This window comes from Uloborus diversus, chromosome 6 (genome assembly GCF_026930045.1).
Source record: "Uloborus diversus isolate 005 chromosome 6, Udiv.v.3.1, whole genome shotgun sequence".
Lineage (NCBI taxonomy): Eukaryota > Metazoa > Arthropoda > Arachnida > Araneae > Uloboridae > Uloborus > Uloborus diversus.
Genome location: NC_072736.1, coordinates 132,812,351 through 132,839,750, shown reverse-complemented (window position 1 = coordinate 132,839,750; position 27,400 = coordinate 132,812,351). Strand labels below are relative to the sequence as shown.

The following is a 27,400-nucleotide window of genomic DNA, read 5'->3' as shown; positions in this document are numbered from 1 at the left end:
CATATGTGTGTGTATGCAAGTGTGTGCGTGTTGTGCATGCAGTGCTGTCTGTGTACGGGCGTTCGTGTGTATGTATGTAGGCATATGTGTTTGTGTCTGTGTGCAGGCATGAGTGTGTGTATGTGTATTTGTGTGTGTAGGAGTGTGTGTTTGTGTCTGTGCGCAGGCATTAGTGTGTGTGTATGTGTGTAGGCGCGTGTGTATGCGTGTGTATGCGTGTGTATGTAGGATATGGACGCAACCTGATGGAGACGGTTTTCGTAAGAGGAGCAGCATCGTGAGGCGGCCGACCGTGATGCTGCAGAGGGAGGTGGTGGGAAAATAAAATCATAGGAATTCAAAACAGTCAAATAAGAACAATAAGCAATCGTGATTGCTCAAAAAAAAATAATAATAATAATATTCTGAATTGACGCCATTTATATTTATCAGAAAATAGTGTCCACAAAAGGAAAAGTGCATAATATCAATTGCTGTAAGCTCTTGAAAGTTTCTTCTTTTAAAATGGCACTCTACAGGAAACACGAAAAACACACCAAAAAGCAGGAAATGTCAATCTATGATTGACATAACTAAGACTGTAGTATGGAAAATGAGTTTTCTTATTTTTCTTAATTCGAGAAGGACCTTCTTTGCCTATGTATGTCACATATAGTTCTATGAATATATTCAATATTGTTACAAAACAAAGTTGTATTTATTTATTTATTTCGGTTTGACGATATTTTATAAGTATAGCAAATTCACCTATCGTATTTGTTCAAACCTTTAAAATAGTAATTAGTTTCTCAGTTAAAAACTTCTCTCATAATTCTTGTTCATGAACAAAAATAAATTCCATTGAAATTCAATATAATCAATGGGGAAAAAATCGCTTTCTCGTTGCCTAAAATAATATAAAAAGCTATTCTAACGAATTGCATATACCGTTCTACCTTGAATTCGTGTAAAAAGTTCAATATTTTAATAAATTAGTATTAAATTCGAAGGCACAATTTTGAAAGTCAGCAAACATTTTTTCCACCAAGTGCTAGATTATCACAGACAGTAAGAGCGTTTAGTAACTTTTTAAGCACCTACAAAATTCAGTTACTTCGAAGTCATATTCACTGAAATTTTAAATTTTAACACACAATCATCGTTTTCCTCTATTCTTAACGGAGAACATTTTCCAAAAAGAAAATTTCCCATCGTCTTTGAGAGGTTCACTTTTATTCCGGTTGCTCTCAACAACAGGCCTGCTGTTGCCACTCGTTTTCTCAGAGTATTTACTCGTCTGATAGTGCTTGGTTTGCTCTTGAGAATCGTCGTCGGAACTATTCGGATTATCTGCACTGCAATGTCCCGAGTCGGGCTCGTTGTCTTTTAGTAGATCCAGGACATTTTGCTCCGATTTGGACACTTTAGCTCGGGTCAGAGTAAAAGTGCGATCAGCTGAGACTTTATTCCCAGGTTTGGCAACAGGACTCGGCGTGAAATCATTTAAAACCAACTCGGGGTCATCTACGAAAGCTTGTGCCAAGTTTCGACTGATCTGCTTGCGGATGGTCTTCTTCATTGAAAGATGGCGTTCCAAATGACGAATGTCGCGTTCAGTGAGAGTCCTGTTGGAATAGTGAGACGAATCTTTGCTCTTGGTGGAGGATTTGTCGTCTGTTTTCCGGATAATATTCTGCTTAATCGGTTCACTGTAGTCGTCATGGCGACTGCGATTTTTCTTAGGATTGCTGAAATTGTTGGATCGGTAATCCGAAGATTGGTGGTTGTGGGATGGTATCCTGTGGCTGTGATTCTCCGATTCTTCATGGCGCCTGCGACTTCGGGGTGAATAGTCATACGAACGCAGCTCCTGTTTCTTTGGTGACGAATCCGTACTGCGTCCGAAGATGTCTCTGACATCCGGGATGTTGCGATCCATTCTCTTTCTACAGCTCTTTGTTCACCGTCTGAAACGATAAAAGGAATTTGAGTTTTAGTTTATGTCGGTTCTTGTGACTGAAGAAATTTTGAAATAATCAATTTTTAAAGGGTATACAACAAAATATTTTTTACTTATCATAATGGAACAGAAAGGACTGCTGATTCTTTTTGAATATCGAATAAAAGTCACTGTTACAAACTGATTCCTTCCAGAGGTTAAATATCGCTGGTCTATTGCGTCAATGGAGTTGTGTAGTTTAAAGTCAATTGGGAGATACCTGTAGTACATGTACCTCCAATTGACTAGTTTAATAGGCCGTTTAAGAAAGGTTGGCATTAAAAATAAGGGGGGGGGAGCAACTCCCACGTCTGGCCTTTTAAATGGATAGCCCCACCCCCCAAGGCTGGGTTTCTAGTTTCCGACTGGGCTGACATGGCCTCTGGACAACCTTGTCTTTCGTTAACAACAAGTTAAGTAGATTTTAAGAAATCTGATTTTAAGTATTAATATGCGAGAGGTAGACAGTTTTTTCGTTACTTTTAAACTAATGTTGCATACCTTTTGAACTGAAATTATATCGTCCAATACATGGTGTAAGGGTGAAATTACTGAGAATTACAAATTTCTCTCGGCACTTGAGTCTATATCTATCGCATTATTCATATTGATCCCGTGGATACTTTGCAGCACCCTCTGCCACAACTTCCGGCATTCCAGGGTGCCTTGGCAACCACTTTGGGAACATGGGAACCCCTTATTTCTACCACAACATCATTGTAAAAAGGCAGCTTTAAAAACCAATGTGTCTTAATCAATTATAATGTGCAATCTTTTTCTCGTTTACATAAAATAAGTATTTATGTTAGATATATCGAAATAAATTTTTCATAAAGAAGTCACAACTTTTTAGATTATTTCTTTTGAAAAGCATAGAAAGATTTGATTGGTGCAGAGCTCACTACGTCACAGAAAGGCAAACTCCTAACATGATCAGTTCAGATCAAAAATGAACAGTCACGGCTTTTGATACCTCTGGGTGTAATACATTCATTTCAAAGAGGGTGTAGAAAATGCGGATAATTTTTATCTTACGTGCAGAAAGATGGAGAGATAGATACAAAATGCAGAAAGTTTCTACAAAACGCGGAAGAGTTGGCACCCAGGTAGCACACGTAACGTTTAAACGTTTCATAAACGTTTTAAAATAGTTTTCGCAACGTTAACAATCATTTTAACTTACCGGCGGTTTTGCACGTCTTATCACGCCGTAGCAAGATCACGTCGCTAGCGTTTTACACGTATTTTTCTGACACTAAATTTTCGTTGTCAAACGGTCCAAGGCGTAGAATCCTGCGTTTCCTTTCCCCTCTCCTGAGAGCGGCACCCCGGAGCGCAGGGGCCCACCTTCTGTATTCACACATGCAAACAATACCCTTTCATCAGGTTGGGGTTTCAAGGTTCAGTGCATCCTTCTTATCAACGCAAAGATTTCTAAGCTTTTCTCCTTGCTATTTATTGTAAGCATCTGCTAAAAGCAAAACTTGATTCCAAGAATGAAATATCCACTTCTCTTTCTTCTAAGCTTAAAATTTACATTTAATTAATGATTGTGCTGTAAATGGATGCAACATAATTTAATCGACGACAATGACATTCAATTACATTTCAAATAAATTAATAAATAAAAGCCGTGAGATTTCAAATTGAACGAAAACAAACTAAGTATCCTTTTGGAAATAAATTTATAGCTACGGCTTTATTCGCTACTAACATATAATTTAGGAACTTTAACTGTTATAAAATCACAATGCCATAAAAAAAACCAAAGAGTACACGTAAAAGATCAATTTTGAACTTTTATGTGCACTTACGTTGCGTTTTACGCACATTTAGGCAGATGTTGTACTCAAAACACATTATAAAAAATATAAGAAAAAGGGATATTTTTTCAAATTTATTTACTCTAACTGATTGGCCTTGGGTTTTGGTCGCAAATTTCAATCATTAATATCAGAAACATTTTAAATTCACCGATTCTGTCTAATACTTCAGCTTATAATTATTTTAATCACAAAGAAAAACAAACATTTATCTCTTAGCATACAATTTCAATTCTGTATAAGGAAAAAAAAAACTAAATAAACAATATATAGTAAGAGCAAAAATTTTGCACAACACCAGGCAGCTATTGTGTTAACATTTATACAAAAAAAAAAAAAAAAACCTTCAGTTGTTAGCAAAGAACATTAATAATATTTTTTTTATTGTTATTAAAAATGGAAAAGTATATGAAAATGAATAGTTTTCAAAAAAAAAAAAAAATCAAAAATTGAATCGTTTGTAGCTTTTTCTTTTCAATAAAAAATAAAGAGCCTCGGAATTTTTTTCATTGAGAGGGGGAAGAAATTCAGAAGAATGGGACCTGACTTTTAGTAAAGGAAATTTCTATGGAGTTGCGTAAGATCTACAGTATTTTGTAGGAAGATGGAAATGGGGAAATGGTTAAGTGAGAATTTATAACTATTCTTTTATGTAAAAAAAGGAATAATAATAAATAGAGAAAAATAAATAAAGGTTTAAACCGTTTTATAATTAAAATAAAACTTCAGCAGAGCTTAACTATTTGTACTTTATTAAGCAACAAATCCAGAATTTTCATTGATCTCAATTTGCCCAAAGCCTGATATTTATCTCAAATCACTATTTAATCTGTGCGATTGCTTGATACAAGTCATATGATCTTTCAATTCCTTGGAACAACTTAAGCAAAAATAATTATAAAACCTTGATTTTTATAGAAAAATCATCATAATTCATGCTTCATACTAATTAATAAACCTTTTACGGGGATGAAAATTCGTAAAAATTTTTTAACAACTTTTTTGCTGCGACTTTTTTTTACCACTATAATTTAAAAGTATTTCGTTGTTTGCTATTTTTTGCTTTAATTGTGTTTTCATAACTTTGATTTGATACCTAGTTCGGTCACTTAGGTCTTAACTACTAGCAGGGGCACTCCGAAATAAAATGAGAGGGGGGCGGGAGAGGTGGATTCTCAAATTTTCGAATGAAGTTCTACTTTTTCCAAATGATAAACATGAGCATGCACATTATATCATACTTACATAACATCTAATGAGAAGCAACATTATGCATCATTAAAAACAATTTTTAAAATTTGAAAGAAGAATCTCAATGTTGCAATAGTGTTTCCACATTTTTCAAATGAGAATTTTTTGGGGAGGTTACACTGTCCTTCTGAGCCTCTCATCGAGGCCCCCCATACTAGATCCCATGTGATTGTCAGTGTTTTTTTTATAATAGCTTTGTTAAATACGCCATAATTCAGTGAATGTTGGATTTAGTATTTGTTTTCCGATTTTCAAACGAGATCCTAGACAGTCCCGATTTTCATTCAAAAATCCAGTGTCCCGGCCAGTTTACTTCAAGTCTCGGTAAAATATAAGTTTCATTACAGATGACCAAAAAAATATAAAAATAATTAACCGTGAAGGATTATTTAAAATAATAAATTTTTCATTTCTGTACCTCGTAGCCAGACTGACGTAAGTCCAAAAATTTGAATTTTCTGTTTATTACTGCTAGGGTTCGCCGATATATATCCGATATTTGTTCTGAAAATATCATGATATTTTGATATTTTCGATATTTATTTTTCCAACTACGGTATTTTCAGTATAAAAATTATATTAATCATAGTAATATAGCTCATTTATTATTAAAAATACCTAAAAAGTTATGCACTATAGTTTTATGATGTATTATTACACATTAATATAACAAAATAATGTATTTTTTTATTCATAAAATTATTAGTAATGTAACAATTTTAATGCATATTAAAAGTACCTAATTAAATGTTAACCATTGGTTGGAACAAAAGAAAATGTCTTATGACTGTGCCCCTGACTGTTGCATACTGTTTTTTTCTGAATCATATAACTGTGTAAAAGTAGCTAACAGAAGACAAATGAGTAGAACAGCTAACGCTATATTAACTCTATTAAAATTGACTAAAATGTAAAATGGAATATTAGATATGAATAATTAAAGAAACCTTAATTTTAAGTCTGCACATTATAATAATAAATAAAGTGATTTGAGGATGCATTTACTATTTTGAAGACATTAGTTTGCGTTGATTGAAAATATCGGATATTTTACATATTTTCGAAAATTGCACTCACATGACATATTTTTTTCTCTCCTGTAAAATAGCGTATGTGAATCACGTTAGTTTAGCTCTGAGGTACAGATTTGTAATTTATGAGCTATAAAATTGCTATCCGATTTGCTTGTAAGAAATTTTACAAAAAGATTTAAAACAAAAAAGACTTTCTAAAAAAGTCCTAGCCAATGCAATAAACAAGTAAATATTGTTCAAAATTCAATTCCTCATTTCTTGCTGAAGTAACATCAAAAGATTAACGTTTACAAAATAAATTGTTTAAATGTATCTGCTTGCGTCATGTATCATTTGTTATTCCTGGTTTAGGCTGATAATTAGTAATCATTTATCCATAGCATTGAGAATAAACTACCTTCTAAAACACTCTGAAAACCAGCCGGGGTGTGTACCTTTTGAAATACCCACGGTGGGGGGGGGGGGGGGGGTCCTGGTTGAACATTTCGGAAATAAGGCAAGTCTAGGTATACCGCTATTACGATCACTTAGTCTCAAATATGGCGAGATTCGAAACATAAAAATGCACAAATAAAGAAAAAAATATACATATACAAACATAGTATGTAAAAAGTATGCTTAGATGTATAAATTTGCAGTGCTTTTTTCCCCCAGCGTTAAAAGAAAAACAACGAATTGCTGTTGCGCGGAAGGGGGGAGGGAATTCCTTTATTGCTCTTTATTATTATGTATGATTTCAGGTTATGCAAAACATTACAATCATAACTAAATTCATTTAGCTATTTCATATTGAAATAACTTGTTCCAAATATATGTTTTATAAATGTTGAATATGAGTAGTTAAATTCAATAATAAAATATGTGAATAGTAATTTAGAGCAGTAGTAGGAGATAGCAATTCCAGAGATTTAAAATCTAGATTATTACTTCATAAATATTACAGAAAGTTGTGATTAGTAAAACACGACTGGCTGAAAGGAATTCAACTCGTTTGCTACACGTGTTGAGGGCAGAAATGGGCGGGACGGACCTTGGCAGTCTGGAGGAGTTCCACTCTTCCCTGCGACACGCGTTGAAAAGAAAGGGGTTGAGCTTTGACAGCACGTCCTGGACAAAAGGGATTAAGTGCTTTTTATCTCCTTCCGAAAGGGGGAGGGAATTTCAAGATAAAAAGTATTGACCATTTCGAGCAGATAGCCATGTTCCCAAGGTGACCTTTTCCAGGTGAAATTCCGCTCGTATGTCAAACCGCCAGAGAGTTAAAACGTTAATGAAACGGATGTGTGCTACCTGGGCATGTCTGCAAGCAAAGTTTACCTGTGCAAAGTTTATGTATTGAATTCGCCATTTTGACTCAAATTTGTATATTTAATATATTATTTTTTTAAATCAAATTATTAAATTTTTTAAAAATATTCATGTATTTATTGCATAGAGTAAACCGTAGGCATTTTTTGACAGTCAATCGAGTTTTTAAAAGAAAAACATACATTGTCGAAATTGTATGCGTTCATTCTTTCTCCCTCTCAAAAAAAAAAAAAAAAAAAAGAGAGAGAGAGAGAAAACTATTAATTTGAATGCTGAAGTTTTGAATTCAAATTATGTTTTTCGCAATCACGAGTTGCGAGAGGATCCTACTCATTGGAGTTATTGTTTCTAGAAACGGCTTCTGTCTCCCCAAGCTTGCCTCTCCTCCTAGGCGGCTACATGAGTATAGTTGTGTGCGTAGGCCTGTGTGTATGCACGTAGACGTGTGAGTATGTATGTGTGTGTGTGTGTGTGTGTGTGTGTGTGTGTGTGTGTGTGTGTGTGTGTGTGTGTGTAAGACATAGACCCCACTGCCCAGGAGAAGCGGATTCCGGGGGACAATGCTCAGGATCAGAGACGTCGCGTCTGAAGAGGCCGGTGGGCGGTGGTGCTCCAGAGGCCCCTGGTCCAAGCTGAAAAAGGACCCAAAAGCCAAAGACGGTCAAGTGAGAACAATAAGCAATCGTGATTGATCAAAAAAATGTAGTGAATATGAATATAAAATTTAAAAAAACATGAACAGCCTTTAAGCATACACAGGGGTTGCTGTTTTATGTATTATTCCAAAGATATACTTTAATTTTCGCATAAAACGATATTGGTAACATAACAGACCTCAAACGTAACGTGTAAACGTTTCATAAACGTTTTAAAATGGTTCTCACAACGTTAACAACCATTTTAAAACATGGACATGCCTATATACAAAGTTTACCTGTGCAAGGTTTATGTATTGAATTTAATATTTAAATTTAAATTTATATTATTTTTTTAAGTCGTAATACTAAAATGTTTGAACAACTTCATGTCTACTGTCAACTGTATGTAATTAATACGTTTTTGACAGTCAAACGAATTTTTAGAAGGAAAACATGCATCGTCGAAATCGTATGCGTTCATTTTCTCTCTCTCTCTATCTATCTATATATATAAATATATATATATATATATATATATATATCAAAAAAAAAGAAAAGTTGTGAATATTAATATTAAAAAATACCCAAATCTAGTCTTTAAGCTTGCATATGGATTTTTTTTCTTTTTGTCTGCATTATTCTAAAGATATATCTTTAGTTCCGCATAAAACAGTATTGGTAGTATAACAGGTTGCACACGTAACGTTTAAACGTTTTAAAATGGTTGTCGCAACGTTGATAACCATTTTAAAACGTTTATGAAACAAATGTCTTACTTCGGCATGTCTGCAAGCAAATTTACCTGTGCAAAGTTTATGTATTGAATTTGCTATTTTAATTTAAATTTATACAATCAATACATTTTTTTTAAACACTACTAAAATGTTTAAAGATATTTATGTCTTTATAACGCAGGGTAGACCGTAGACATTTTTGACAGTCAAATGAGTTTTTAGAAGAAAAACATACATTGTTGAAATTGTATGTGTTCATTCCCTCTCTCTCTCTCTCTCAAAAAAAAAAAAAAGCAAAAATGTAATGAATATAAATATTAAAATTTAAAAAAAAATCTCGAAAATAAATATATCCTTTAAGCATACACAGGGGCTGTTGTTTTATGTATTACTGTAAAGACATACCTTAAGTTCCGCATAAAACATTATTGGTAATATAACAGGTAGCGCACGTAGCGTTTAAACGTTTCATAAACGTTTTTTCATGGTTGTCACAACGTTAGCAATCCTTTTAAAACCTGGACATGTCTATATGCAAAGTTTTCCTATGCAAGGTTTATGTATAAAATTTAACATTTTAATTTAAATGTATATCATTTTTTTAAGTCGTACATCTAAAATTTTTGAAAGTATTCATGTATTAATTACATGGAGTTGACAGTAGACATTTTTGACAGTCAAACGAATTTTTAGTAGAAAAACATTCGTCGTCGAAATTGTATGTGTTCATTCTTCTCTCTCTATCAAAAAAAAGAAAAGTAGTGAATATTAAAATTAAAAAATACTCAAATCTAGACTTTAAGCTTGCATAGGGATTTTTTTTTTTTTTTTGTCTGTATTATTCTAAAGATATATCTTAAGTTCCGCATAAAACAATATTGGTAATATATATAACAGGTTGCAGACGTGACGTTCAAACGTATCATAAACGTTTTCGAATGGTCGTCACAATGTTAGCAATACTTTTAAAACCTGGACATGTCTATATGCAACGTTTACATGTGCAAGGTTTATGTATTAAATTTTATATTTTAATTTAAATTTATATCATTTTTTAAGTCGTACTACTAAAAGAAATTCACATGCTCTCTCCAAAAAAAAAGAAAAGAAAAGAAAAGTAGTGAATATGAATATTAAAATTAAAAAATACCGAAAATAAATCTAGCCTTTAAGCTTACATAGGGATTTTTTTGTATGTATTATTCTAAAGATATATCTTAAGTTCCGCATAAAACAATATTGCGGTTGTAGTTTGCATTTGCGTTCAATGGCAATGATGAAAGAATTCTGATAAGTCACCTCCATTGTATTTACGTAGCGATGCATCGGTCTTCGAGCACGGGTGAAGAATTCTACGCCATTTGCATAAGAATGCTTTGTAAAAAGAGGGGGAGAAAGATGATCAATAATCCATAATTCGTTCTCCGATGTTGCTGAATATATCTCTGAACGTCTTGAGTCGAAGCAACCCGTTATTGCCATCAAGGAAGTCAATCGGCCGTTAAGATGGCGCCCGAAAAAGTCTCCGTTACGGTCCCAGTCACGGAAACTCAGCTGGATGTATTGTTTCGCGTGGGGTCGGCCGATGATCGCAGGCGATAGCAGCTTTCCCAGCAGAATGGAAAATTAGAGTTTCTTTTGTTCGCTAGTGGTCAGCGAAGTGTGCATTTTTTTTTCCTCAGCAGACTCCTGTCCAATGCAGAGAAAATCGTTCTGGATTCAACCCGCGTTCTGTGTTTCGGAGCCCATTCAGGGCAATCAGATCATTATGGCTGACTGAATACGGCTTGTAAATGTGCTACCCGCTATTCAGATTTACCCTCAATAATGATAGTGGTAAAGGTAATAAATAAGCAGGGGTGCAGGAGGGGGCCCCGAATTTAAATTTTTCTGAGGACGGAAATTCTCAAATTGCTGTATGGAACTTTAAATTTTGCCGAATCGTGATAACTTTGCCGAATGGAACTCCAGATTTTGCCGAATGATTCGAATTTTGCCGAATAGAACTCCAATTTTTTGTCAAATGATGATAATTTTGTCGGATGGAACTCCAAATTTCGACAAATGATGATAACTTTGTCGGATGGAACTGCAAATTTCACCGAATGATAAGTTTTCTGAATGGAACTTCAAATTTCGCCGAATAATGATAATTTTGCCAAATGGATCTCCAAATTTCACCGAATGATGATAATTTTGCCGAATAAAACTACAAGTTTTGCCGAATGACGATAAATTTGCCAAATCGTCAAACAAAATTTGCCGAATAAGGAAATTTCTGGAAGGTCAACAGTGACCTCCCATTGGGGCGCCCCTGTTACTAAGTAGTAGTGAAGTTTGGTTAGTTTAATTCTCTGACAAAAGTAACTTCTTGTAGTTCTGCGAGAAAATCTGAGCCACTAATTTCTGTTTAAAAAAGGAAAGGCATGCAAAGGAAAAGTATCCAAGTATATTAGAATGAGTGAGAAGGAGCCTCCTTAAATCGACTTTAAGAAATTGCACTCATGTCCGCTTCATTTTCCATATATTGTGGGCAGATCAATAGCAAATTTTCTAAACTTCACAATTGGGTTGTTTCCGAAATTTTAAAAGTATTTTTTTTTTCTGAAAGAGCATGCTTCAAAACAAAGGTTTTATTCTTTTTTTTAAAAATAATTTGACAAATTTTAAAATTTTTTAGCAATTATTTTAATTGGTGCCCAGCTTTAATTTCATTTTTTACGCTTCTGCATATATCACAAGTTGCCACAGTTGATGAAATGCCATTCACTGATGCCATTAGCGCAGAGCGCAATATTTAATTCGCTTCTTAACTATCAATCTGGAAATGCGGTCGTAGCAATCGTAAGCATTCAGTGCGTCAGTGGAGTAGCGCGCCAAAGTTCATCACTTGTGACGCACGCTTTATTTCCAAAATCGGACATTTTAAAAAATAAATTAAAACTTAAACTTTGGGAAAATGAAAGTTCTTTTCTCGCTTCATGTTATTTCTATTTTGCTTATTCTATCAATTTCAGTGACTAAAAGTAGTACTTTTGACTAAAGGAAACAACACCATTGGTAAATGCTTGGATTGACTGCTGTTCCATCCGAGTCAGTTGCAAGTAAATCTATGGCAAATACCTGGTTGTTTTTAAATAATATATAATGCTGGGCAGTCAGGGCCGTAGCTAGGGGTAGACAAAGTGAGGCATCATCTGTCCATGGAAATTTTTCTCCTCCCCTGAGTTGAGAAAAAAAATCCTTCACTACATCAAATTAAGATGTAAGAAGTAAAAAAATTACACGTAATTTTCTTTTTTAAATCTCTGAAAATGTAAATGATTAAAAAATATTTCGATTAGACAGATAAGCTTCAGTTTAATAAAAAAAATATTAATAGATAAATAATCATGATACCTTCTTAGAGGCTACCGACATTTTTACATTTCTGATTTTGTTAATAAAAATATCATCATGAAAACCACAGCTAAGTGAAGAAAAGTCGGGGAATGTGGGGCAAAGTGAAATGGTTAAGATGAGTAAGTTTTTGCAAAATGAACAAATCGGAAATTTGTTTTGAAAATTACTGTACATAAAGAAATAACATTCTATTTTATAATAAAACTTGCCTTGAAACAGTATTTTTTAATTTTGGCAGTAAATTTGAGCCTTCAAAAAAAAAGTGGAAAATTTTCACCTTTTTTTTTTTTCATGGGGCAAAGTGAAAAATAAAATATTTTCCCTATGAAATATTTTCTATTCGGTAGTAAAACATATTTTTGATCAAAAGAATCAGTAACTAAAAAGTTAAATGAATAAATGAAAAGATAATGAAACAATAAACGAATAATTAAATGAATAAATCAATTAATATATGAACAAAAAAAATGAGCGAGTAAAAGAATGAATGAATAAAAAAATAAGTGAATGAATGAATAAATAGATGAATTACTAATTGAAAGAATGTAAATGATTTAATTAATAAACGAAAACGTAGGTAATTTATATTAAATGATTGAGTGAGTAAATGAAACAAACTATTTCACTTTGCCCATCCACTTTGCCCCGTATGTACTTCACTGATTGTAGAAAATATTTAAAATATAAATAAGCTTAATATTAACTAAATAAAGATTTCACAGAGTATTAGAAAATCTCAATTAATATTTAAAATGTTAATAACAGGTACTTTATCATTTTATAGTAACAAAAATAATTTTTGACTTACTACAAAATATTACGAAATGAGTATCATTTTTTAAAAATTGCCTGTATTTCCAAATGCTTTAATCTTTGGCGGTATTATTTTTCTGACTGAAATAGACTACATATGGTACTATATATGTAAAATAATACCAGATAGGTGGAGCTAAAAGCAGAATAAATATTTGACTATTTCACTTTGCCCTATGTTCCCCTACATGGGCAGCCGAAATACAGGGTGCGGCAAAAAAAAAAAAAAAAAAACGGACAAGCAATTTTCCATGTAATTTTATTAAGACTAAATAAATTGACAAAACGCAAAAAATAATAACATGAGTAGACCTTTGGCAATCAATAGATTTAATTAGTTTTAAACTGGTCGCCTTTTGCAGTGATACGGAGGCACAACTGCTTATTGAAATTTTCAGACAATGGGGCAGCGCAGATCTTTTAACTTTATAAATTAAATAGCGGTACCCGCACGGCTTTGCCCGTAGTAAAAAATTAATAGATCATTTGGTTCGCTTGTATATTCACAAAATTTGGATGATGAATTTCTCGCCAATTTGCTATGTTCATTTGCTCGCCTATGTTCCACGTTATCTAATTTGCTCGGAAAAATGTTCTTAAAAATGGAATAGAAAAAGAACAAAGTTGAATTTTCGAAAAATCGCTTCGAGGGGCACACCCCCATGCTACAAACCAATTCTGTGCCAAATTTCATGAAAATCGGCCGAACGGTCTAGGCGCTTTGAGCGTCACGGAGATCCGGACAGAGATCCAGACAGAGATACTTTCAGCTCTATTATTAATAGAGATGTGTAACAAAACGATTAAAATTCAAAATTGAACATTGAATTAACGGAAAGAGCGAGGTTGTTTTAGTAGACACAATTTTAATAAAGTGGATTTAACTTTTGATAGCTGGAATCGAATTATAGACAACCAAGACAGCGTCGGTATTTAGTTTTGGTGGCTGCATAAGTTGAAATGACACCCATGCTAGGAGCACCAGTTGTCAAAACATTGATATTCACATGAGTACAGACTGAATAGATTTGTAGAAGCAGAAAACAGTTCGATCACCTGGGCTAAAGCATGATCTTGCAGAATTATCTCAAGATGTTGGGAAGTAGAACTCAAAAGGGCAACTCCATACTTGAAGGTGAAAATTCTGGTCTTCAAACGCAAAGGTATTACAAAATATCATCATGAAACGTTTTTTAAACATTTTATCCGAAGTTTGCAGTGAACTTCTAAGAAGATCACTGACCACAATTTGAGAAGCCCCGATTTGGAGTGGAAGTTAGTGCGTAGTTCGTAAGAAAATAACAAAATATTATTTGATACATTTAGATTTTATAGACAAATTTTGTATCATTTATCTATTTAGAAAATATTGGTCAATATCAATATTATAAACTACTCAAAAATAAACGGAAAAAAAGGGCATCTCATTTTTAACCCCCGACACACAAAGGAAGGGGGTTATTTATTTGACGTGTCTGTGTATGTGTGTGTCTGTCTGTGGCACTCTAGCGCCTAAACGGATGGGTCGATTTTGAAAAAAAAAATTTTGTTCGAAAGGAGAGATGATCGAGAGTGTTCTTAGCTAGGTTGCGTCTTCGGATGACATTAATTAACGAAGATATTAATTAAAAACCTCTAAAAGGTTTTTTGCAATTTTTGCAGTGAAAACATATTTTAAAATTTTGTACCAAAATAAATAGTTTTTTTTTCTGCGTCTGATAGAATGTGTTTGGAACTTCCATGTTACATAGAATTCGAATTAAACGCTTTTTAAAACAGACTTCAACTACGGCTAAGCCTTTATTCAGCTACCGAATTCGCTGTTGGCCGAGAAGGAAATTAAAAGCAGTTATTTGAAATTTTATCTGTTGTCAGTTTCAATTTGTTAACAAATAAAATACTTGTAATTAATTTTTTTTTTTTTTTTTTTTTTTACAGTAAAAGACTTTTAAAAGGATTTTCAATTTTCTCTCTTTATTCTGCATTTGCGACCCAGTCGGGGGTTTTTGCAATTTTTTAATTTTAGTTACTTGTCTATTAGTAAATATTTTGTGCCACTGATTACGTAAAAGATGCGAATTTTCAGCATTAATTCAATTCTGGCCCTTTTGTAATTAAAATATAAAAAGGGAGGGTAGAGAGAGAGAGAGAACTTATCAACATCTCGATTTTATAAATAATTTGTATGAATATTTACAACGTATTCAATTTTTAAAAATACACAAAATGAAAGCCCAATTTACGTTTATAACGAAAACCGACACATACGTAATAAGTTTTTAAAATATTTTAAGTTACCAAATTGTAGGAGTTAGAGTCGAACAACTACAACTTTAACTAACTTCAAAAGTCACTAAATTTGGTTTGCGGAGGATAAAATATTTATCCATGCTCGAAGAAGCATAATAATAATATTAATTAATAAATACGAATTGAAAAAAATTTCTTACCACAATTTTGGAAATCTAAAAGTATCCAACCTGAAAGGAGGAAAAAACTGTTTCAAATTAAAATCGAAAATGAACCGTTGTTTCGGATTAAAAGCATGTATTCAATCATGTCATTACATGTTAAAGATTTCAACTGACGTTTTGTTTTTTATAGGTGAGTAATTGAGATAAAATATTTTTGGAACGATCGGTAGGGGCAGATTAAGATTGAAGCGATTAGAGAATAAACAATGAAATTCTTTTAGGTGAAGCAACAAGTGGAAATGCGAAGTAATTGCCGTTTAATTATTTACATAAACTAAAATATCAGCAAACGGGTGAGCGAGGTCCGAGGTTGTTGCATGAGTGATTCCCAGTTTCTAATCGTCCATTAGAAAGTATTTCTCGGTAAAATGTAAGTTTCTTAAGCTAAGATTTGGAAAGTTTTCAGTGATGGTAAACAGACTTCAGAAAATGATTACTTTAATACTCTTCAAAATTGCTCTAAAAACTTTGATGGCATTTAAGGGGCCGAGGGACTATTCGCAACTCCAATAAACTATAGAGGGCGCTGCAGCCACTGTCTAATGGCGGATGAAAAAGGTAAAACAAACAAATGCCGTAACTTATAACTTGCTTTGCTGCTTAGTGAATGACAGTAATTTTTCATCGTGTTTATGGGAAGCTTTCTCTTTTCTATTCTTCAGAAATTACATTAGACCATGAACTGTGTGAAGCCTGTAATTTACCGCAAAGAAAACACGTGGAATGGAATGTTTTACCTTTTTCGTTAGTACTATTAATCACCGCAAGGTAGCGTATTCGAGCTCTGGAGTTGCAAATAGAATGCAGTTTTTTTTTATTTCTTGAGCTATCTTTTTCTTTTCTACTTTTTTTTTTTTTTTTTTTTTTTTTTTTTTCAGTTGAAATTTTTTCAGCATTACTTGTGTGTATTTTAGTATTTGTATTTTGGCTAATTGGATATATTTATGATTCAAAATTCAAATTAGCAGAAAAAGTATGAAAAACCCAAAAATTCAGTTTCATGTGGCTATTGCAAAATCTTTTTGCTTCATTACTTTTATGAAACAGTTATTAGAATTTTTTTGTGCTTGCATAATTGTAATGAAAAGTACATAGTTTTTTGAATAAATTATATTTTAATACTCTTTCTGAAAATGGCTTTATCCCTTGCCGTCGTTTAGGGGTTGCGATTGCTCCCCTGGTTTTGGAAAATTTACGTTTTTAAATATGTATAGGCGTGGTTTTTTTTCTTCTCCGATAAAATTTCATCGAATATACACCCCTGCTCCTCTCCCCCTAGCCGAAAAGGTTTGAAATGACGGGTCTGCGTTTCTCTCCATTCTTTTTATTAATATGACGTATTTGGGAAGGAACAATGAAATTCAGAAGAAAGTTATTGTTTACTTCAACCCGGAAGTAGAAACATCGAAAACTGCAACGGGCGTCGCAGAATTTTGATAAAGTCTGCAGATTGTTTCTTAGTCGGGGGAGAAAAAAACCTAAAATTTGTAAAGAATCTTATTTTTTTCTTGGTGATGATTTCAGTTTTCACGATTAATCTGATGTCGGTTCATGTTGCAGACTATTTTTTGATTTTTGATCTGCGTTGCAACAGGCTGAAACCAATGGGATTGTTTCCTTCAGTAAAAAGTAATACTTTTTTTCGCTGAAATTGGTGGAATAAGCAAAAAAAAAAAAATAAATAAATAAATAATATGGACTCAGAAAATTCTTTCATTTTCCCAACAATTATTTTTTAATTATTTTTTTTTAATGTCTGATTCTTCAAACAAGGCGTGGTCTTTATGACGTCACAAATGATGCACTATGGGGCATCTTTCTACCGCATTTCCACGTTATGATAATCAAGAAGCGAATTACAATTGCGCTCTACGCTTTCTATCAACCATATCGTTGCCAATACACGTGAGTAAAGATACGAATTAAATGTTTTGGACCTTGAATGGCAACACTGAATGGCATTTCATCATTTCTGATGTCATCGGCATAAGCGTTAAACGATGAAAGAGCACCGATTTAAGTAATTTTTTTTAAATAATAAACTTAAAGAAATTATTTAAAAAATGGTCAGATTCTATGTTTTTAAGCATGCTCTTTCAGAAAAAAATATGATTAAAATTTTTGAAACGACTCCATTCTGCTAGCGGATGCTCTAGTAGAGAAGAATGAAAAATATTAAGCAACATACACCAATTAAGTAAAATAAGTCTTATTAAAATGCAAAATAAAAACACAGTATCATATATACAGACGGTAGACAGAAATGAAGTAAGAAAATGTACCTAAAATACGCCAATTAAATAAAACAAGTTGCAAAGCATTTAATCAAAGCTTCTATTAAAACGTAAAATATTCCGCCAAATAAATAAACAAGCGATTAAATAACACTAAAAGTTCCATTAAAATGTAAAACAATCCACCAACTAAATTAAACACCATTAAAACCTCCATTAAAACATAGATTAATCAGCAAAATAATTATACATATAATTTTAAAAAATCTAAGCTTCATTTAAATGCTAAGTTGAAGCATGAGAGACAAACATGGCGGCGAAGAGTTAACGACTTTTTTGTTTTCGTAACAGAACAACAATGAACAAGTATCCAAGCATTCTTTAAAATCTTGTTCACAATGTTTGTGTTTTTAAAATAAGATTCTACACGGGAATAAAGTTGAGAATTTTAGAATTCAAATCGAAATTGCTTTTGTAATTCCTAATAGAAAAAGCCGACCGTATATACTATTCTAAAAAGGGCACTGTAATTATTAAAACTGCGCTGGAACATGTTTCAACCATTTAGTTTTAGTTTTAATGACGCCATCAAAAGTAGAACAATGCTTATCATCAGTTTATAAACAAAAAAAAAAAAAAAAAAGGAAGCTTCAGAACAATTTAAAATGCACGTTCATAGTTGAGACAAATAAAAAAGGCATGAACTCAATTCCGAATCCCATTTTGTACGATTAAAATCCTTTATGCTCAAGAAAGTTACCAAAGAAAATATGTTAGATCGTCTGTTCACGAAGTAATATCTAAGGGAGAGCGTGATTCTCAGAAATGGGGTCACAATTTTTCATTCCTTTTGTTTGACAGAACCTTCGCCTCCGAAACTGGATTTGCATGCTGCGAAGAATCGAATTTCCAACAAATAATAAAGAAAATGGCGCGAACTAACATAAAAACAAGAAGCAACTGTTTGCAGAATTTGTTGAATCGAAAGTGACAGCAGAGTTTTGAATTCTTGCCCTGCATATTGATGGTAGTTTGTTTGTCTGCGCTGACGCCACTGAATATAGACGAAAAGACAATGGCTCAAATTAAATTTTTATTTATTTTTTTTTCGGGGATGGTCGAGAAGAGATTTTTTATGAGATAAGGAAAAGGGTAATTTTAGAACAGAGGAAAATAAAAGTTGTTCACGTGATAGCGAGTATCCTTAAGAATAATTGAAATAATTACTTTATATCATCAAGCCTTTTATCAAGGAAAAGAATCTGGCTTTTGACAACTCAAAAACCTATTCGTGTTTTAAACTTAACACCTCGGCTTGTGTATAATAGGAGTAAAATACGAATGCAGTGATTGGCAATTAAAAGCACCATTAGCCCACAATTTACCGGTTAAAGAAATCATTTTGCTTTTGTGTTATACTTCCTTATTTAGTTATGAAATTTTTTTTCTGCGAATGACACTTTTTTTTTCTGTTTTTCATAATTAGAAGTTACAATGGATTGAAATTCAGACAGAGTCATTGTGCTCTATATGGTCATTGGCCACCTCGACGGGGGATCACTGTGGCTTCCTAAAAAGTTCCCTCAGTTGGCAAATTTTGTCTGACGATTTAGAAAATTTGGAGACAATATTGCTTTGTAAAAAATGATGCCTAATGTGCCTTCTATTACCAAAAGTATTAGGAAACTTTGAAAAATTCACATTTTTACAGATTTCTCGAGAAATAAAAGACCGATTGCTCTGTAATTTTTTTTCACATAAAAAGTATACTCCAGCTACCATTTTTCAATAAAAATTAAGTTTATTATTCAATTAAGGGATCAACAACAAATTGAGGGAAAAAAAAGGGGTTTTTTGATCGTATATTGCATTGTAAATAGCTGGGAATAAGCTATAAATTTCAGAACTAAATACTGTCCAACCAGGGGCGGCAAATAGGGGGAGCGAGAGGGGGCGGTTGCACCCCCAAATTTTTCACTAAGAATAATAAAAAAATGGCTAAATTCAATTTAGATAACTTAGAAAATTATTTGCTTGCATTTTAAGAACAGAAAAAACAGGTGGAGAATAATTGTTTGCCTTAACTAAAGAAGTAATCTCTTCATATGGGTTAAATATTTCAAAATTGTGTATTCTATGTTATGCTGGTGCATCTTTTATGAGATGCCCGCACAGTGTTTAGACTGCGCAATTTTTACGCGTAAACTCCATGTTATTTTACATAAATTTTTATGCTCATATTATAAATTAATGTTTAGCTAATAATTGTTCGTTGATTCCTTGTACTAGAAACATATTTTAGCAACTCGATGCATTATATGCTTTCTTAGAAACTCTTTGTAAAGATATGCTCTTTATGAAAAACATCCCACATCGAAAAATACTTTCAAATCAACAAATATATCTTGAGGCTCTTTACTTGACAATCTCTGAGTGACACACGATGGTATTCAAAAGTTAAATCTATAAAAGCCCCCTGGAAGAATAACTGGAGAGCGACCTTTTCAATGATAGAAAATCTGATGTCATTTTAATATGTATGACTTTGTTTCAATTTTTGTTTACTTTATTTATACTGCGGAGCGTTTTTTGAACAATGCTACACTAACACTCTATCACAAAAATTTCAATCCGCTAATCTTAATTCTTGGATTGACATTTGAAACTCTTAGTAATTTTCGCACTAATTCATGCTTGAGCCCTTGAACAAAATGAAAAACTTTGTGACAGTAGAACTTTCCATAACAGTTTCTACTGTATGCCAATGTAGAAGAGGTGACAAAACCTTATGAAGTTTTAGTCAAAATATTGAATCACTATTCTGAATAAAATGATCAATTTTCAGCTTCTCAAGAAATTGAGACAGGATTTGACGAGATATTTACCATTGGTCTGTTCAATATTATGTAGATCGGTTATAGAAAGCGAAAAAGAAAATATTACACTTATAAGTAAAATTTGTTTTGTGAATTGCGACTATACTTTTAAACGACTCTAAATAAGTACTAGCCCAATTTAAAAAGTTTTCTTGGTTACTTTAAAGAGCGGAATTTGAAGGAAATGTGTTTTTTAATATAACTTTCTTGCCTTCATTGTTTTTTGACTATTTCAATCAGGTACAACATTTCATCAACATCAGGTACATTTTATAGTAGATAACATTTGTGTCTGAACTTCAATATTGCTTCATTGTTCTTAACATTAAAACCATTTTATTGTCACTTCCTGTTAACCATCATACCGTACTGAGAAAATTCATGTTCAAAAAGCTCGACCCCCCAAACGAAATGCTGAAATGCCGCCCCTGTGTCCAACCACGGATTGCATGGAATTTTTAAATGTCAAGATAAGACGAATCCATGTGAATAAGGGGGAAAAGTAAAAATTTGATGCGCGTATTCCGCTTATTTGAATGAGACTCTGCTTCTGCAAAAGCAGACATCGGTAAAAAATAATAGATTCGTCCATTTCCGGCTGTAAAATGGATGTTTGTCTTTCCATACAATCCGTGGTCAGACAGTAAGGTACTATGTAGAATTTATTTTCGTATTTCCGTGAAAGTACCTCTTACACCCACGAAGATGTAAGCATTTCTTTCAAAAATACATTTTTTTTAAAGGTTTTCGGCTTATAGCAGGCAGAGTTTTCCATCAAACGTTATTAAACTCGCGAAATATTTGACAGCATGCAAGAGAAACATAATAATGAAATTTGAAGTTAAAAGATTGAAAATTTAATGAAATATGAACGTTTAAAATAATTAATTTTTCACTGCGCATGCGCGAAATACAGACCTCGATATCTTTAAAATGTAAAAAGTTATCAGCGATATAATGAACCGAATTTCAATAATTCTTAGATGGACGACGACTCGTGAGGGATCGTTTGCAAATAATCTTTTTATCCTAAACCACTCTACACGATAACAAGTGTTACCAGTTTGCGAACGACCTTTCGGTTTACCTTTCGTCGCATATCCAAGAACTATTGAAATTCGGCTCATTAGATCACTGATACCTTTTTAATTTTTAAAGATATCGAAGTGGAACTTTGTTATGAGTCACAGAATTTATCTGGGCTTTGGACTATGAAGGTTATAAATTGCTTTTGATCTGTGTTTGCGGAAAAACTTATTAAACGGACTTTCTGAAAAAGGGTAACCTAAATTCCGGAATATATTGACATTTTCAGTATAGCTTTTTTCAGGGACCAACAGAAAATGACGTCAGAAGCGGGATAAATTATGCGTGTATAGACAACGTAAAATCGGGGTTCCACTATAAAGTGAAGTAGTAATAAATATATTAAGTAAATGTTTACTACTTAATTTTATTGCTAATTTTTTATATAAAATACGTAGCTAGAAACAATAAGGAGAAGAGGAAAAAAGAAAACGCTTGGATACATTAAATGTTACAGTATTTTAAATTCTGAAGTTTTATACCATATAAAATATTAAATATTGTTTGAAAACAACCCATAATTAAAATCAATCATTGTAATCAAAGTTAAACAATCCTCTGCACTTAAAGACAAAAATAAAAATATCTGACAGTTTGAATTTTATTCCTCAATTTTAATTATGTTTGTTTTTGCTTTGCTTTTGGACAATATGTTTTCGTTTTTAGAATAATTTATTTGATTTTTTTACTTATTTTAAATTAATAATTTTACTTCAGGTAGATAAGTTTACGATTCTAAATGGAAATGCAGTTACATTTCACAAAATTGGCATAAAATTCAAATTTTAATCGAAAAATTACAACCAAACATTCAGTATTCGTTTTAAATTTTAACCGGATGTTCGGTATTCGGCAAAATATTGTATTCGATGCATCTCTAATTGAAATTTTTTACCTCTTCGGTTAATTTCTTAAATCAACGCAAGGTGGCGTATTCAAGCTCTAGAACTTCCAATATGTTCCTTGAGTTTTAGTTCACTTTATGAATTATCGAATGCAAATAAATTAAATATGAGGCCGATTCCACTGGTAACTGACTGACATTCACAGAGCAAAACGGTAAGTATTTTGAAACATAAACCATAAAATATTAATTTTTAAAAAGATATTTTCTCCTCGCTTATTGTACTTTTTAAGCTGAATTTTATGGTACAATTGAATTTCCAAAATACATATTGGGTGATTTTAGAAAAATTGTTAAAAGCTTGGTAATTGACTGACATGAATGCAACCTACGTGAAAAATAATACTGATTTAATAAGAGATTTTTCTGAAACTAAAAGGAATTTTTATTTAACTCAAATCAGGATTAAAGAACGATGAATAAACTTTCGGCATTTGACTTGGAAAATATTGCTACAATAAAGAACTACAGTAATTAGAACTGCTTAGTAACTGACTGACATCCCGGTAACTGACTGACATTTCTGAAATTTTCTAAATATACTAATGCAAATGTTTAAAATTATAAGCAGCAAAACAAATAAATAAGTTTACATAAAAGGCAAGCAATGAAAATACATTTGTTAGATTTGATACAATGGACTCCGGTTAATTGAATCAGTGAAAAATTGAATCAACCGCCTTAATGAATCAAATTGTCAAAAACAGAACAAAATTCAGCTTTATTGAATTAGCTGCTTTATTGAATCAGCCGTTTTATGGAATCAAAACTGTTGAGAACGAATGGGATTCATAATCTCGGCGACCAGTGTATTGCTAAAGTAAAGATTTGCAGTATTTACGACAAGTTGGTAATTCACTGAGAGATTGGCAACTGACTGATATTACAAACATGCAACACAAAATATCTATTTAAAAAAAAAAATCTCCAAGTTTATTGATTTCTTCTAGCTGAATTTATTCGTATAATTGAATTTTTAAACTGCATTTTAGATGATTTAAAAAAAAAATGTTAAAACCATGGTAATTGACTGACATGAATGCAACCTGCAGGAAACGTAATATAGATTCAATAAAATGTTCTCCTCTGAAAGCTAAAGGAATTATTCATGAATTTCAATTGGGATCAAAGAAATATGAATAACCTTCCGGCATACGGCATTTGATTTCGAAAATATTACTAAAATAACAAAATTAGAGTAATTAGTACAACTTCGTGAGCTAACTGACTGACATTAGTAAATTTCCTATGTATCCCAGCATAAAAAATTCAGAATTACGCAGTAAAACATACAAATAAGTGTACACAAAAGCAGAGCTTTCTTTGCCTTTAGGGCTAGACCAGGAGACCCTCAGCCTATGAGAACCCCCGAAGTAATTAGGACCATATATAAAATTACTACAAAAAATAGTTTCAATATGTTAATTATGACGTTTAAATGCAAGGGTGATACAAAACGTATATAAAGATTGATTTTTAACATCAAAATAACAATTTTGTGCCACCTAGTATTTTGCTAAAGTAGTTTACACCCTCAGTGTAACCTAGCTGTAGTATTTGAAATGACAAAAACTGCAGGCGATTACAACTCTGCAGCACTTCCTTCGATAGTATTTTTTTGTAGCATCTATAAATGTGATAATATTAACTGTTTAGAAATTAAGATCTGTTTAATAATTTGCAGTAATCTGCGATCTGTGCTTTTTGACTTGGTTATTGCTCACTTTATCTATAAATGTGTTTGACCGAATGTCTAACAGCCTTAAAATTTGTAAGTAAAACTCTACGCAAAAGAAAAGCAATTAAAATAAGATTTTATGTTTTTCTATCGATAACCTCTTTTCTCCTCATATTTTTTTTTTTAAATTTGCTAGAGGATTTGAAATTTTTTTCTTTTTCTTCAACATTTAAAAATGGATCACATCCTTGTAAAATTATTGAGCTATAAAAAGTAAACTATTTCTATTTCCTCTACATCATCTTAGTCACTCATATGATTGAACAAGTCCTTTTATTAAGAATTTCACCTCGGCTTTTCCCCTAATTACTATCGATCACTCTTGCTACAAAATATTGTAGATCAGAAGAAACTCCATAGAAATGTTCTTTACTAGCAGTCATTTCCCATATTTCTGAATTTTATTCCTCCTTGTGAAAATTGTGATGTTGTAAATTTGTCATTCGGCTGTACTGGCTGTAAAATGCTTTCCTCTTTTGTTTTGAATTTATGTATTTTTCGAATATAAGACAATTATTTTTGAAATTTAGGCTCAAGCATTACTAAATTACGTAAGAATGGAAAATGAATAAAATCAATAAAATATGTTATCATTTTTAAATATTAAAAGAGTTGAATTGTTTGATATCACTTAAGGGGCTAAAAATAAAATAATTCTGTTTTCAGGAGCATTAAATTAAATTACATTGCAGCCATTTTAAAGTTAAACAGAATGTCAGTCAGTTACCAAGGAATTTTCGGTGTTCCGGATGTAAACTTCCATTCTACTTATTCAGCATTTAAAAAATTTTGATGTAGGCAAAGAATATGAATTTTGGAAAATTTCCACCAATGCTTTTCATGCTGAGGGGGGAAATGATTTTTTATGGTAACTGACTGACATTTATAAACTGATTTTAAAACTGTTTCTGAATGAAACGCTATAAAGATATTCATTGTTATAAGCTTCTAGTTTTTTGAAACTGTATTATGAGTGTAACAAAATACACCAACCTTCTTTAATTTTGGTTAGAATTTGTTTTAGAAAAAAAAATTGATTACTACATGTCAAATTTTCCCCGAAAAATCCGAAAAAGATATAGGCATTTGTTACGGCTTGCTTTCAATACGAAAAATTGTAAATTAAAATTTAATTTGGTACGCATTTAAATTATATATTACAAGCTTTAAAATGATATACAATACATTATAGTTCGGTTAATATTGAAATTTTGATGTTCAGGTTGACATTTTCGTAGAATTGCCCATAAGCAAAACAAAAGTTATTGTTTAAAAATACTTTAAAAAATAATAAATAAGCACCGCAAATTTCAATATTCTACTTCAAGACCTTGCTCGTAGGGATAAAAAATAGGTTTTTCAAAACTTTTGCGCTGCAGTTAATTACAAAACAAAACCAGCTTAGGTTGAGGTACAAATGTTGATCAAGTTCAGTTTCGCTTTATATTTGCCACACAGCACTCTGTGAAAACGTAAAATGCTGCCGAGAAATGTTGAATTTTGTTGCAACTCCCTTTAGTATCTTTATAATTATTTGTTTTAATCAACGTACTATCTAGGTCATTGCCACCCAGTAAGTGCTCATAACCTTCAGGTAGGTGCTTTTTCAAATCGGCTTTTGCAAACAACTCCAACTACAAGCGGTTGATTAATAATTAATGAATGAAAGAGAAACAGCAAACATTCAGTTCGCTCTTCACTCTTTCGAAAGAACAAAAAATTTCTTCAGCACCCGAATGGGAGAGATTCGATTTCACATCTGGAACGCATTGCCGTTTGTTGTAGCCATTTTCTTCTTCGGAATCACCCGGCGATAATTTTTCTCACCATTAAGAACGTAGGAGGAGGGGGGAAAAAAACAAAGCAGAAACGTATCAAAACATCCTGAAAGATGTTAGTTTCTTATTTCTTACTTCTGGCCATTCTGTAGGCTCTCGAGTCATCATCCTTTTATGTTACTATTTTTTACGAACTTTTTGTTTGGATGGTTGGCAACGCGCTTTTCCGTTTTCACGGTTCGCTAACTTCCCGCCGGCTATTGCTTTACACGCGAGAACAGCCAAAGCATCCATAAAAAACAGTTTCATTTTCGGTATCTGTGGTTTTTGTAGTTCATTCCTCTTTGCTACACTAGATTATAACGGGAATGGCGTTTCTGAGCTACCATCTTTCCTCGTTGATGTGCTGATACCTATCATTTAGCAGGCCATTAGATTCGGCTAGTGGAACAACACGCAAATATAATGTACAAGAAGATGGTTCTTAACAGTTGAGGAAATCTTCCCACTCCATTTTGGATTTTGTTTCGTCCCATATCTTATTCCACATTAATGGAAATGAGTTTTTTTTTTTTTTTTTTTTTTTTTTTTTTTGCTGCTGCAGCATAAGTGATTACTGCGGAGAACAACGATAGTCATTAAAAAGGGTCAGTAAAAATGACAGAAGTTGAGCACTGACTTTGAGTAAATACTGTAATATAATTAAAGTGAATCCAGGAAATAGATGTTTTCTTAATTTACAAAAACTAACTTCAAAAAAATATAATTGATTGGTGTCCCAAAATGAACTGCTGCAGGTGATATTTTTTGAACTTATTTTTTGTGACTTATTTTTTGTTTGCCTCGTAGGATCGTTTCCTTGCATATTTGCACCGTTTGGTACAAAAAGGAAAATTTCAACGGAAATGACTTTTCAAAAGCATTTTTTACTGTAAAGCAGAAACTGAATGATTATAAAATGCTGTAACATAAAAAAGCAAAGACAATAAACATATATTTCTTATGAAAAAAAAAACAAGTTTCTAGAGAATAACTCGTCTCTTTAATGTCAAACAATACTAACTGGAGTGAACTACTTTTGACTGACTTATTTTGTTGAAAATCACGCATCTAAAACTAAATGTTTAAGCTGTCTAATCAGGGGCGCGCTGGCCCGCGCGTCCTCCCGCCTATGCGCCGTCAGACCTGAAAACTTTTTTTTTTGTTTGTTTAAAAAAAGTTTTTTTTTTAAATTTATTTTTTTAATATTTTGTTGCAGTTTCCTTCTTTTTTTTTTTGCGCACACAAACCTGCGCGACTTTTCTTCGCTTCTTTTTTGTCTCTTTTCTT

The 27,400-nt window shown here is 32.4% G+C and overlaps 1 protein-coding gene across 1 annotated transcript in view; it reads right to left on the bottom strand.

Moving 5' to 3' along the window:
- Nucleotides 1-760: 760 nt before the first annotated feature.
- LOC129223962 (uncharacterized) overlaps nucleotides 761-27,400 on the bottom strand; it is a 66,517-nt gene continuing 39,877 nt past the window's right edge. Inside the window, exons 2-4 of the mRNA XM_054858346.1 lie at nucleotides 15,432-15,461; nucleotides 11,890-11,989; nucleotides 761-1,946 (exon numbers count right to left, since the gene is read on the bottom strand). Coding sequence (XP_054714321.1) covers nucleotides 1,136-1,918 — 783 coding nt within the window. The 5' untranslated portion in view covers nucleotides 1,919-1,946; nucleotides 11,890-11,989; nucleotides 15,432-15,461 and the 3' untranslated portion in view covers nucleotides 761-1,135. The remainder of the gene's footprint in view (nucleotides 1,947-11,889; nucleotides 11,990-15,431; nucleotides 15,462-27,400) is intronic.